Here is a 14,233-nt window from a genome sequence, read left to right as displayed (position 1 = left end):
CACAAACTTTTAAATAACATTCGTGGTTTTAGCATGGTAAAGCATAATATATATATAAAAAAAGTTTACCTAAAAGGAACTACAGCAAAACTGATTTGTAAATTTCTTACCTATTATTGTAGTAGTGATGGGCGTGCGCTCTACAAGTACTGTATTAATGTTAGTGAAAAGCTGCTGTTGGACACTGGGAAGGTCAGCAAAGTCACTCACTGAGAGTGCATAACTAGGCTCATGAGAGATCCTCTGGAGTTCCCTGCTGTCTGAGCCTCTTGACCCTATCCCAAAGACAAGCACTCCCAGCTCCTTCAGGGATGAGGCCGGTGTGTCAACATTATCAAATGACCTTCCACCACTCAGCAGAATGAGTAACTGAGGCACACCTTCTACAAGTCTGCTGCCAGAAGAAACTGTGAAGATGTTCCCTTCCAGGAACATCGAGCTGCGTCCGGAGACGCTATGGGAACGCCATCAGCGTAACCGGCACTCTGAATATTGTATACAACCAGTCTAATGGATGGGCGAGGCGTCACGGGTGGGGTGACGTCACGACCAGGAAGTATATAAGCACGTGCGGCGGAGCCCGCGTCAGCTTTTTGTCATTCAGCAAGCGCTCTGTGTGTTGTCAGTCTGATTCTCTGTCTTGTAAGTCCTATTTGGTGTTGTTTGTCTCAGAAACAAAGGAGAAGATGCCTAAGCTAGGCAAAGACGAGGGGCGATCCCAGATCGCGTTTCAGGTGGTGTGTTAGTCCTTGCCCTCGTTACATCACGAGTGGGGACACACACACAATCTGTGCGTGGTCTGCTTGGGTGCGGCACCGGCTCTCGAGGGAGCCGAGTGCCTGCACTGTGAGCGGCTCCCCACGCGGTGTTGGCCCCGCTGCTGCCGAGGCAGAGCGGCTGCTACACTCGTGGGGCTCGCAGGCTGATCTGGCTGGCGGGAGTGAGACGGGTATGTCTCTATCTCCTCCCGTATCCGCCAGATCTGGCGCCCCGTCTCTCGGTGGGGAAGCGGTTCTCTTTCCCCAGAGACGAGGGCTCGACGCTGCATCTCTCTTCCTCCGAGGAGGTTGATGAGACGAGCGTTGACGAGGTTTTCGCCGCCTCCGTCGCTCCAATGTAATAGCGAGCTCTCCAAGCGCGCTGTCGGTCCCGCTTTTGCAAAATCAGAGCGGTGGCTGAGCTCGCACGGCTCGCATATGGATCATCAGATCCAGCGCCCGCTCTCTGTGCTTGGAAGCGGTTCTCTTCCCACAGAGAAAGGGCGCGACGCCCTGCCTGTCTTCCTCCGAGGAGGTGGATGAGGAAGGCATCGATGAGCTTTGTAAGCTCCAGTGTTTGTACAGACACAAATAAAGCCGGTCGGCAGCTGCGCTCATGGGGCTCGGAAAAAAAGGCTGATCTGGCTGGCGAGAGTCAGATGGGCATTTCCCTATCTCCTCCCATATTCGCCAGATCTGGCGCCCCGTCTCACGGTTTGGAAGCGGTATCTTCCCCCCGAGACGAGGGCTCAACGCTTCGTCTTTTTCCTCCGAGGAGATTGATGTGACGAGCATTGATGAGGTTTCGCCACCTTTTTCGCCCCAGTTTTAGGAGCCACTTCCTCGCACGAGCCTTCCATTTTCCCGATCTCCTCACCGAGGTGTCGAGATCGCGGGTGAAACCTCTCATCCCGGCCATTCGTTCCCGCGGGAACTGAATGAGCGCGGGTTCACGGCGATGCCGCGGATTGAACAGACGCTTGCTAGCTATCTGTCTCCCTCTGCGGCATCGTCATTTAAAGGCTCGTGCCCGGGTTGTGGGCAGAGGTTATGTGAGGCGGCTGCCGGGCGGGCGCAGCCTCCTCCGCATACCAGCTCCTCGCGCAACAGGTCCTGACGGGCGAGCCCCAGGACTGCGGAGGGCGACCCCTACTGGGGTGGAGCGGCTTACACCATGGCACACGGTGACCGTTTCCCCTCAGGTGCCCTCCAGGGATTTGCGTTGCTCTCAGGTTCTTCCGCCTGTGATTTCAGCGGGACTGAGAAACTCGCCTCAGCCGCCAGATTACGCGTCTCCTGTTGGTGCGCCGCAGCGAGGCAGCGGTCTGGCCGCTTCTCTGACGATGTCCTGACGGGTGAGCCCCAGGACTACGGAGGACGACCCCTACTGGGGTGGAGCGGCTTACACCGCGGCTCACGGTGACCGTCTCCCCTCGGTGCCCTCCGGGGATTTGTCTGCCAACCCTGCAGTTCCAGGGCACAGCAGGTCCCAGCGAGTGTTATTCTGAGGTTCTACCGCCTGTGACTTCAGCGGGCCTGAGGAACTCACCTCAGCCGCCAGATTACGCGTCTCCTGTTGGTGCGCCGCAGCAAGACAGCGGTCTGGCCGCTTCTCTAACACCAGAGGTCAGTCTCGAGAGACTGATTCCCTTAGTAGATCGTTTGGCAGCCTGGCAACGGCTGCCGAACGTGTCTCTCTGGGTCCTGCAGACGATAGAGGCTGGTTATTCCATCCAGTTCGATGGGCCGCCCCCGCGGTTCAACGGGGTCTGTGTGACTACGGTCCGCCCCGAGCAGGCTCTGGTCCTGGAACAGGAAGTCAACACTTTGCTGAAAAAGGAAGCCATAGAGCTGGTTCCACCTCACGAAGTGTACACCGGCTTCTACAGCCGGTACTTCATTGTTCCGAAGAGGGATGGAGGGCTGAGGCCCATACTGGACTTGCGTCTCTTGAACCTCTCAGTCAGACCGCTGAAGTTCAAGATGCTGACAGTCAAGCAGATCATGTCTCAAATCAGGTCCGAGGACTGGATTGTCACGATAGACCTCAAAGACGCCTATTTCCATGTGTCCATCCTTCCCTCTCACAGGAACTTCCTGAGGTTCGCTTTCGGGGGCAAAGCGTACCAATATCGGGTTCTTCCCTTCGGCCTAGCACTCTCACCCCGCACTTTCACCAAGTGTGTGGATGCGGCCCTGGTCCCGTTGCGACTGCAAGGCATCCGCATACTAAATTACATTGATGATTGGTTGATTCTTGCTCAACCAGAGCAGTTGGCAGTTCGGCATCGAGATGTCGTTCTTGCCCACATGAAAGATTTGGGGTTAAGACTAAACGCCAAGAAGAGTGTGCTTTCTCCAGTTCAGAGAACCACTTATCTAGGCGTGGTGTGGGATTCGACCACGATGCAGGCTCGTTTGACCCCTGCTCGGATCGAGTCGATCCTCACGGCAGTCAGGAGAGTGCGAGAGGGCCAGCCATTCACTGTCAAGCAGTTTCAGGGGCTGCTTGGGCTCATGGCAGCTGCGTCCAGCGTGATTCCTTCTGGCCTGCTGTACATGAGGCCCCTACAGTGGTGGCTCAAGACCAGGGGGGTCTCCCTGAGGGGAAACTCGCTCCGCGCTGTCAAGGTGTCATGGCGCTGCATCCGTGCCTTAAACCCTGGTTCTTGTCCCAGGGCCCTGTGCTGGGAGCTCCTTGTCGCCGCGTCTCGCTAGCGACGGACGCTTCCCTCACTGGTTGGGGTGCGGTCATGAGTGGCCACCCTGCCCGCGGTCTGTGGAGTGGTCGCCACCTGACGTGGCATATCAACTGGCTAGAGATCCTAGCTGTGTTCTGTGCTCTCAAGCACTTCCTCCCAGACCTGAGAGATCGCCACGTGCTGGTCCGCACCGACAGCACGGCAGTGGTCTCTTACATCAACCACCAAGGAGGTCTGCGGTCGCGCCCCTTGTACAAGCTGGCACACCAGATCCTTGTGTGGTCCCAGGGCAAGCTCCTATCTTTGAGAGCTGTGCACATTCCTGGGTATCGCAACGTCGGAGCAGACGTCCTGTCGAGACAGGGGCCGAGGCCCGGGGAATGGATGCTTCACCCCCAGGTGGTGAAGCAGATTTGGAAGGTTTCTGGCCAAGCACAGGTGGACCTCTTTGCGACTCGAGAGTCGGCACAATGTCCCCTTTGGTTCTCTCTAGCTCCTCCAGCGCCTCTGGGACTGGATGCTATGGTACAGACCTGGCCGAGGCTTCGTCTGCTCCCGGGAGTTTTGGCGAGAGTGCGCCGGGACGCGGTCAGCCTACTGTTAGTAGCGCCGTTCTGGCCGGGCCGAGTATGGTTCTCGGATTTGATTTCTCTCCTCGACGGCACCCCGTGGCCGGTACCGATCAGGAGCGATCTCCTCTCACAGGCCGGGGGCACCCTTGTGCACCCCCACCCGGAATGGTGGAGGCTGTGGGTGTGGCCCCTGAGGGGGCACAACTCATAGCTTCCGGTCTGTCAACCGAGGTTGTCGAGACCATCCTCCAATCCAGAGCTCCCTTCACGAGGAAACTGTACGCCTTGAAGTGGAAACTCTTCACTTCATGGTGCGGGGACCGCCAGCTCGACCCAGTCAACTGCCCGATTCACACAGTTCTGGAGTTCCTGCAGGCCCGCTTCTCCGCAGGGTTAACCCACTCCACTATTAAGGTCTACGTGGCAGCTATCTCTTCGTACCACGCCCTTAGTGGTGGCCAGTCAGTGGGCAGACACCCCCTACTACACGTTTCCTCCGCGGTGCGCTGAGGCTGAGGCCACCGGTACGACCCCATGTCCCCACGTGGGACCTGGCTGTGGTACTAGAGGCTCTGGGCAGAGCACCCTTTGAGCCTATAGATAACTGATAGACTCCTCACGATCAAGACCATCTTTCTGTTGGCTATCACCTCTCTGAGGAGGGTGAGTGACCTTCAGGCCCTATCTGTGGCCCCTTCGCATATCGACTTTGCGCCCGGTTCGGCGAAAGTCTTCCTCTACCCCCGTGCGGGGTACATACCGAAGGTTCTGACGGTCGTACCACAGCCGGTCGTACTCCAGGCCTTCTGTCCTCCTCCCTTCAGGGAGCCCGACCAGGAAAGGCACAACTGTATGTGTCCAGTGCGAGCACTGGACGCTTACATCCACAGAGCTGCTGTGGAGAAAGACGGACCAATTGCTCGTGTGCTTTGGTCCACCTAAGAAGGGTCTTCCAGCTTCGAAGCCCACTCTTAGCAGGTGGATAGTGGATGCCATCAATTTGGCGTACGAGACCTCTGACCTTCCCCTGCCGCTGGGAGTCAGAGCACACTCGACCCGAGGTGTGGCGGCCTCCAAGGTACTTTGGATGCAAGGTACAAGGTACTTTTTCCATGTACTTTGTCACTTCTATGCTGCAATAATACTTCTTCATCAAGATCTGCAAAGTCCTCATCACTTTTTCTTACAGTGTCATATGAGTTTACCACCTGATTAACAGTCTAAGCTCTGCCTAACATTCCCAATGCTCACAAATAAAAAAGGTAAAAAAAAAGAGAAAAGAAAAAAGGAAGTGCCTTAAGTAGAAAGACGAGACACAGCGTACTATAAAGTTCTGCCATGCACATACCGGTTACAGTTGGTGAAGTTGTAGTGATCACATCAAACCCCACAAGAACATCCAACTTGCATTCTGTAAGAAACAAAATTAAGAATTAATACAAATTGAGAGTAAAGCTCTGTTTAGAGCAATTAAAATGTACTTTCACTTTATAAAAAACCTAAAAAAAACAAACCTCTTGTGGCATTCTTTACTCCAGTGCACAGTCCTATTACTTTCACCTCATCATCCAGTGTTTCCAAAATCTGCTCATTCAGTTCAGAGAGCTCTTGGAAGGTGCTGACTCGGGCCACTGTAGTAGCTTCACTGCCCAAATTATTGAGCTCGTCCTCAATATCACCCACCCCAACAGCATAGATGCGCACACCACTGTCTTTGAGAGCTAGTGCCGCTGATTTGCTGTCATCCCTTGACCGTCCACCAGTGACAACCATCAGGATCTGTGGAATTCCCGCATCCTTCCGACTGCCTCTTTCTTTGATAAAGTGTGTTTTCTGAACATGGCGAATGGCATTGCCTGTTTTAATTTCCCGACCTCCCTTGTACTCGGCTCCAGTTATGGCATTAATAATGTCATCCTTATTTTTGTAAGTATTCAGGTAGAATACATCGGTCACATCTGTAGCATAATGTGCTAGACCAATCTGAAGATTGTCTCTCTCAGTGAAGAACAAGTCAATTAAATTAAGAATAAATTCCATGACCTCTTTAAAATTGTCCCTGCCAAGATTGATTGAGCCATCAACCAAAAACACAATATCAGCAGCCTTGGCCTGTGGGAGCCGAGGACCTAGGGGAAATCAGAGAAAATAAAACAGGCTAAATAAATGAACAAACAAACATTTATGGCCTATTATTATATACACATCATGTAAAGCATGACTGAGCAACACTGGTCTACACACATTTAATATAAAATCTGATCTCTCAAAAAGCACTAAAAATAATGGAAATATTTAGACAACTACAAACCTCTGTGCATATTAAAGGAAGAAAAGGTATGGATAAAGAAATGCATGTAAAATTTGCTATACAATACTCATTGGTATCAGGACATTTAGTGTTCTAAATGAAGCACATTTTCATGTGTTCACTAAGGTCATACATTAGCAGGGTGGTTGTCAAGGTGCTGCAAGGAGGCTGTGTAATGCTCCATACCATAGTTTCTATGATATTATGGTCAACAGATACGATGTTGGACCCTCCATTAGTGAAAGACTAGAAATTTTTGCTCATTTGATTGAACAAAAGAGAACAGTACACCTCTCCTTAACAAGCCACAAACTTTTAAATAACATTCGTGGTTTTAGCATGGTAAAGCATAATATATATATAAAAAAAGTTTACCTAAAAGGAACTACAGCAAAACTGATTTGTAAATTTCTTACCTATTATTGTAGTAGTGATGGGCGTGCGCTCTACAAGTACTGTATTAATGTTAGTGAAAAGCTGCTGTTGGACACTGGGAAGGTCAGCAAAGTCACTCACTGAGAGTGCATAACTAGGCTCATGAGAGATCCTCTGGAGTTCCCTGCTGTCTGAGCCTCTTGACCCTATCCCAAAGACAAGCACTCCCAGCTCCTTCAGGGATGAGGCCGGTGTGTCAACATTATCAAATGACCTTCCACCACTCAGCAGAATGAGTAACTGAGGCACACCTTCTACAAGTCTGCTGCCAGAAGAAACTGTGAAGATGTTCCCTTCCAGGAACATTGAGCTGCGTCCGGAGACGCTATGGGAACGCCATCAGCGTAACCGGCACTCTGAATATTGTATACAACCAGTCTAATGGATGGGCGAGGCGTCACGGGTGGGGTGACGTCACGACCAGGAAGTATATAAGCACGTGCGGCGGAGCCCGCGTCAGCTTTTTGTCATTCAGCAAGCGCTCTGTGTGTTGTCAGTCTGATTCTCTGTCTTGTAAGTCCTATTTGGTGTTGTTTGTCTCAGAAACAAAGGAGAAGATGCCTAAGCTAGGCAAAGACGAGGGGCGATCCCAGATCGCGTTTCAGGTGGTGTGTTAGTCCTTGCCCTCGTTACATCACGAGTGGGGACACACACACAATCTGTGCGTGGTCTGCTTGGGTGCGGCACCGGCTCTCGAGGGAGCCGAGTGCCTGCACTGTGAGCGGCTCCCCACGCGGTGTTGGCCCCGCTGCTGCCGAGGCAGAGCGGCTGCTACACTCGTGGGGCTCGCAGGCTGATCTGGCTGGCGGGAGTGAGACGGGTATGTCTCTATCTCCTCCCGTATCCGCCAGATCTGGCGCCCCGTCTCTCGGTGGGGAAGCGGTTCTCTTTCCCCAGAGACGAGGGCTCGACGCTGCATCTCTCTTCCTCCGAGGAGGTTGATGAGACGAGCGTTGACGAGGTTTTCGCCGCCTCCGTCGCTCCAATGTAATAGCGAGCTCTCCAAGCGCGCTGTCGGTCCCGCTTTTGCAAAATCAGAGCGGTGGCTGAGCTCGCACGGCTCGCATATGGATCATCAGATCCAGCGCCCGCTCTCTGTGCTTGGAAGCGGTTCTCTTCCCACAGAGAAAGGGCGCGACGCCCTGCCTGTCTTCCTCCGAGGAGGTGGATGAGGAAGGCATCGATGAGCTTTGTAAGCTCCAGTGTTTGTACAGACACAAATAAAGCCGGTCGGCAGCTGCGCTCATGGGGCTCGGAAAAAAAGGCTGATCTGGCTGGCGAGAGTCAGATGGGCATTTCCCTATCTCCTCCCATATTCGCCAGATCTGGCGCCCCGTCTCACGGTTTGGAAGCGGTATCTTCCCCCCGAGACGAGGGCTCAACGCTTCGTCTTTTTCCTCCGAGGAGATTGATGTGACGAGCATTGATGAGGTTTCGCCACCTTTTTCGCCCCAGTTTTAGGAGCCACTTCCTCGCACGAGCCTTCCATTTTCCCGATCTCCTCACCGAGGTGTCGAGATCGCGGGTGAAACCTCTCATCCCGGCCATTCGTTCCCGCGGGAACTGAATGAGCGCGGGTTCACGGCGATGCCGCGGATTGAACAGACGCTTGCTAGCTATCTGTCTCCCTCTGCGGCATCGTCATTTAAAGGCTCGTGCCCGGGTTGTGGGCAGAGGTTATGTGAGGCGGCTGCCGGGCGGGCGCAGCCTCCTCCGCATACCAGCTCCTCGCGCAACAGGTCCTGACGGGCGAGCCCCAGGACCGCGGAGGGCGACCCCTACTGGGGTGGAGCGGCTTACACCATGGCACACGGTGACCGTTTCCCCTCAGGTGCCCTCCAGGGATTTGCGTTGCTCTCAGGTTCTTCGGCCTGTGATTTCAGCGGGACTGAGAAACTCGCCTCAGCCGCCAGATTACGCGTCTCCTGTTGGTGCGCCGCAGCGAGGCAGCGGTCTGGCCGCTTCTCTAACACCAGAGGTCAGTCTCGAGAGACTGATTCCCTTAGTAGATCGTTTGGCAGCCTGGCAACGGCTGCCGAACGTGTCTCTCTGGGTCCTGCAGACGATAGAGGCTGGTTATTCCATCCAGTTCGATGGGCCGCCCCCGCGGTTCAACGGGGTCTGTGTGACTACGGTCCGCCCCGAGCAGGCTCTGGTCCTGGAACAGGAAGTCAACACTTTGCTGAAAAAGGAAGCCATAGAGCTGGTTCCACCTCACGAAGTGTACACCGGCTTCTACAGCCGGTACTTCATTGTTCCGAAGAGGGATGGAGGGCTGAGGCCCATACTGGACTTGCGTCTCTTGAACCTCTCAGTCAGACCGCTGAAGTTCAAGATGCTGACAGTCAAGCAGATCATGTCTCAAATCAGGTCCGAGGACTGGATTGTCACGATAGACCTCAAAGACGCCTATTTCCATGTGTCCATCCTTCCCTCTCACAGGAACTTCCTGAGGTTCGCTTTCGGGGGCAAAGCGTACCAATATCGGGTTCTTCCCTTCGGCCTAGCACTCTCACCCCGCACTTTCACCAAGTGTGTGGATGCGGCCCTGGTCCCGTTGCGACTGCAAGGCATCCGCATACTAAATTACATTGATGATTGGTTGATTCTTGCTCAACCAGAGCAGTTGGCAGTTCGGCATCGAGATGTCGTTCTTGCCCACATGAAAGATTTGGGGTTAAGACTAAACGCCAAGAAGAGTGTGCTTTCTCCAGTTCAGAGAACCACTTATCTAGGCGTGGTGTGGGATTCGACCACGATGCAGGCTCGTTTGACCCCTGCTCGGATCGAGTCGATCCTCACGGCAGTCAGGAGAGTGCGAGAGGGCCAGCCATTCACTGTCAAGCAGTTTCAGGGGCTGCTTGGGCTCATGGCAGCTGCGTCCAGCGTGATTCCTTCTGGCCTGCTGTACATGAGGCCCCTACAGTGGTGGCTCAAGACCAGGGGGGTCTCCCTGAGGGGAAACTCGCTCCGCGCTGTCAAGGTGTCATGGCGCTGCATCCGTGCCTTAAACCCTGGTTCTTGTCCCAGGGCCCTGTGCTGGGAGCTCCTTGTCGCCGCGTCTCGCTAGCGACGGACGCTTCCCTCACTGGTTGGGGTGCGGTCATGAGTGGCCACCCTGCCCGCGGTCTGTGGAGTGGTCGCCACCTGACGTGGCATATCAACTGGCTAGAGATCCTAGCTGTGTTCTGTGCTCTCAAGCACTTCCTCCCAGACCTGAGAGATCGCCACGTGCTGGTCCGCACCGACAGCACGGCAGTGGTCTCTTACATCAACCACCAAGGAGGTCTGCGGTCGCGCCCCTTGTACAAGCTGGCACACCAGATCCTTGTGTGGTCCCAGGGCAAGCTCCTATCTTTGAGAGCTGTGCACATTCCTGGGTATCGCAACGTCGGAGCAGACGTCCTGTCGAGACAGGGGCCGAGGCCCGGGGAATGGATGCTTCACCCCCAGGTGGTGAAGCAGATTTGGAAGGTTTCTGGCCAAGCACAGGTGGACCTCTTTGCGACTCGAGAGTCGGCACAATGTCCCCTTTGGTTCTCTCTAGCTCCTCCAGCGCCTCTGGGACTGGATGCTATGGTACAGACCTGGCCGAGGCTTCGTCTGCTCCCGGGAGTTTTGGCGAGAGTGCGCCGGGACGCGGTCAGCCTACTGTTAGTAGCGCCGTTCTGGCCGGGCCGAGTATGGTTCTCGGATCTGATTTCTCTCCTCGACGGCACCCCGTGGCCGGTACCGATCAGGAGCGATCTCCTCTCACAGGCCGGGGGCACCCTTGTGCACCCCCACCCGGAATGGTGGAGGCTGTGGGTGTGGCCCCTGAGGGGGCACAACTCATAGCTTCCGGTCTGTCAACCGAGGTTGTCGAGACCATCCTCCAATCCAGAGCTCCCTTCACGAGGAAACTGTACGCCTTGAAGTGGAAACTCTTCACTTCATGGTGCGGGGACCGCCAGCTCGACCCAGTCAACTGCCCGATTCACACAGTTCTGGAGTTCCTGCAGGCCCGCTTCTCCGCAGGGTTAACCCACTCCACTATTAAGGTCTACGTGGCAGCTATCTCTTCGTACCACGCCCTTAGTGGTGGCCAGTCAGTGGGCAGACACCCCCTACTACACGTTTCCTCCGCGGTGCGCTGAGGCTGAGGCCACCGGTACGACCCCATGTCCCCACGTGGGACCTGGCTGTGGTACTAGAGGCTCTGGGCAGAGCACCCTTTGAGCCTATAGATAACTGATAGACTCCTCACGATCAAGACCATCTTTCTGTTGGCTATCACCTCTCTGAGGAGGGTGAGTGACCTTCAGGCCCTATCTGTGGCCCCTTCGCATATCGACTTTGCGCCCGGTTCGGCGAAAGTCTTCCTCTACCCCCGTGCGGGGTACATACCGAAGGTTCTGACGGTCGTACCACAGCCGGTCGTACTCCAGGCCTTCTGTCCTCCTCCCTTCAGGGAGCCCGACCAGGAAAGGCACAACTGTATGTGTCCAGTGCGAGCACTGGACGCTTACATCCACAGAGCTGCTGTGGAGAAAGACGGACCAATTGCTCGTGTGCTTTGGTCCACCTAAGAAGGGTCTTCCAGCTTCGAAGCCCACTCTTAGCAGGTGGATAGTGGATGCCATCAATTTGGCGTACGAGACCTCTGACCTTCCCCTGCCGCTGGGAGTCAGAGCACACTCGACCCGAGGTGTGGCGGCCTCCAAGGTACTTTGGATGCAAGGTACAAGGTACTTTTTCCATGTACTTTGTCACTTCTATGCTGCAATAATACTTCTTCATCAAGATCTGCAAAGTCCTCATCACTTTTTCTTACAGTGTCATATGAGTTTACCACCTGATTAACAGTCTAAGCTCTGCCTAACATTCCCAATGCTCACAAATAAAAAAGGTAAAAAAAAAGAGAAAAGAAAAAAGGAAGTGCCTTAAGTAGAAAGACGAGACACAGCGTACTATAAAGTTCTGCCATGCACATACCGGTTACAGTTGGTGAAGTTGTAGTGATCACATCAAACCCCACAAGAACATCCAACTTGCATTCTGTAAGAAACAAAATTAAGAATTAATACAAATTGAGAGTAAAGCTCTGTTTAGAGCAATTAAAATGTACTTTCACTTTATAAAAAACCTAAAAAAAACAAACCTCTTGTGGCATTCTTTACTCCAGTGCACAGTCCTATTACTTTCACCTCATCATCCAGTGTTTCCAAAATCTGCTCATTCAGTTCAGAGAGCTCTTGGAAGGTGCTGACTCGGGCCACTGTAGTAGCTTCACTGCCCAAATTATTGAGCTCGTCCTCAATATCACCCACCCCAACAGCATAGATGCGCACACCACTGTCTTTGAGAGCTAGTGCCGCTGATTTGCTGTCATCCCTTGACCGTCCACCAGTGACAACCATCAGGATCTGTGGAATTCCCGCATCCTTCCGACTGCCTCTTTCTTTGATAAAGTGTGTTTTCTGAACATGGCGAATGGCATTGCCTGTTTTAATTTCCCGACCTCCCTTGTACTCGGCTCGAGTTATGGCATTAATAATGTCATCCTTATTTTTGTAAGTATTCAGGTAGAATACATCGGTCACATCTGTAGCATAATGTGCTAGACCAATCTGAAAATTGTCTCTCTCAGTGAAGAACAAGTCAATTAAATTAAGAATAAATTCCATGACCTCTTTAAAATTGTCCCTGCCAAGATTGATTGAGCCATCAACCAAAAACACAATATCAGCAGCCTTGGCCTGTGGGAGCTGAGGACCTAGGGGAAATCAGAGAAAATAAAACAGGCTAAATAAATGAACAAACAAACATTTATGGACAATTATTATATACATATCATGTAAAGCATGACTGAGCAACACTGGTCTACACACATTTAATATAAAATCTGATCTCTCAAAAAGCACTAAAAATAATGGAAATATTTATACAACTACAAACCTCTGTGCATATTAAAGGAAGAAAAGTTATGAATAAAGAAATGCATGTAAAATTTGCTATACAATACTCATTGGTATCAGGACATTTAATGTTCTAAATGAAGCACATTTTCATATGTTCACTAAGGTCATACATTAGCAGGGTGGTTGTCAAGGTGCTGCAAGGAGGCTGTGTAATGCTCCATACCATAGTTTCTATGATATTATGGTCAACAGATAAGATGTTGGACCCTCCATTAGTGAAAGACTAGAAATTTTTGCTCATTTGGTTGAACAAAAGAGAACAGTACACCTCACCTTAACAAGCCACAAACTTTTAAATAACATTCGTGGTTTTAGCATGGTAAAGCATAATATATATATATAAAAAGTTTACCTAAAAGGAACTACAGCAAAACTGATTTGTAAATTTCTTACCTATTATGGTAGTAGTGATGGGCGTGCGCTCTACAAGTACTGTATTAATGTTAGTGAAAAGCTGCTGTTGGACACTGGGAAGGTCAGCAAAGTCACTCACTGAGAGTGCATAACTAGGCTCATGAGAGATCCTCTGGAGTTCCCTGCTGTCTGAGCCTCTTGACCCTATCCCAAAGACAAGTACTCCCAGCTCCTTCAGGGATGAGGCCGGTGTGTCAACATTATCAAATGACCTTCCACCACTCAGCAGAATGAGTAACTGAGGCACACCTTCTACAAGTCTGCTGCCAGAAGAAACTGTGAAGATGTTATCCCTCACATACTGCAGAGCTGCTCCAGTGTTGAGGTAAGGACCTCCTTTGTGCCTCAGACCCCTGATTGTTTCAAGAATGTCTTCCTTTTTTGAGTACCTGTTAAGATAGAAATGGGCCTCTGGATCTCTGCTGTATTGAACCACTGATACACGGTTCCTGTTCGCAGACACATTCAGTCTCTCCACCATCCTTTCAACAAAGTCACGCATTGCAGTGAAAGATCGTCTCGGTTACGTATGTAACCCCGGTTCCCTGAAGGTAACGAGAAGCTGCGTCGAAGCGCTAGGGGAACGCCCACAGCGTGACCGCGCTCTGAACCAGAGTGTAACGTGTCCAATGGAAGGGCGAGACGTCATAGGCGGGTGACGTCACTGACCGGAAAGCATATAAGCACGTGCGGTGGAGCCGGCGTTTGCTTCCAGGAATGAAGCAACCGCCCGCAGGGATACAGGAAGTATGGCTTCGAGACGCAGCGTCTCGTTCCCTTCAGGGAACCGGGGTTACATACATAACCGAGACGTTCCCTTCCAGGAACTCGAGCTGCGTCGAAGCGCTAGGGGAACGAGATACCCACGCCTCCAGACTTCCAAAATACCTGCCCTGTGTGTATCACTGGGAGCACAACGAGGGCGAGAGAACAGAGGAGCCGGGAGTGGCCCTAAGATCAAGGTCGTAAAACCGAACAAAGGTGAGGGGCGTGGACCAACCAGCAGCATTGCAGATATCCTGCATGGGAACCCCTGCCAGAAAGGCCTTGGAGGCCGCAATACTTCTAGTAGAATGGGCCT

The 14,233-nt window shown here is 52.5% G+C and overlaps 1 protein-coding gene across 1 annotated transcript in view; it reads right to left on the bottom strand.

The window, feature by feature from the left end:
- LOC306877412 (collagen alpha-3(VI) chain-like) overlaps nt 1–13,633 on the bottom strand; it is a gene marked incomplete at its 5' end in the record, with an annotated part of 72,803 nt that extends 59,170 nt beyond the window's left edge. Inside the window, 5 exon segments of the mRNA XM_079429188.1 lie at nt 5,381–5,443; nt 5,547–6,161; nt 11,753–11,815; nt 11,919–12,533; nt 13,132–13,633. Coding sequence (XP_079285314.1) covers nt 5,381–5,443; nt 5,547–6,161; nt 11,753–11,815; nt 11,919–12,533; nt 13,132–13,633 — 1,858 coding nt within the window.
- Between the last annotated feature and the right edge of the window lie 600 nt (nt 13,634–14,233).

The sequence above is a fragment of the Barbus barbus genome, assembly GCF_936440315.1.
Source record: "Barbus barbus genome assembly, chromosome: 11".
NCBI lineage: Eukaryota > Metazoa > Chordata > Actinopteri > Cypriniformes > Cyprinidae > Barbus > Barbus barbus.
This window is presented reverse-complemented; position numbering and strand designations above follow the sequence as displayed.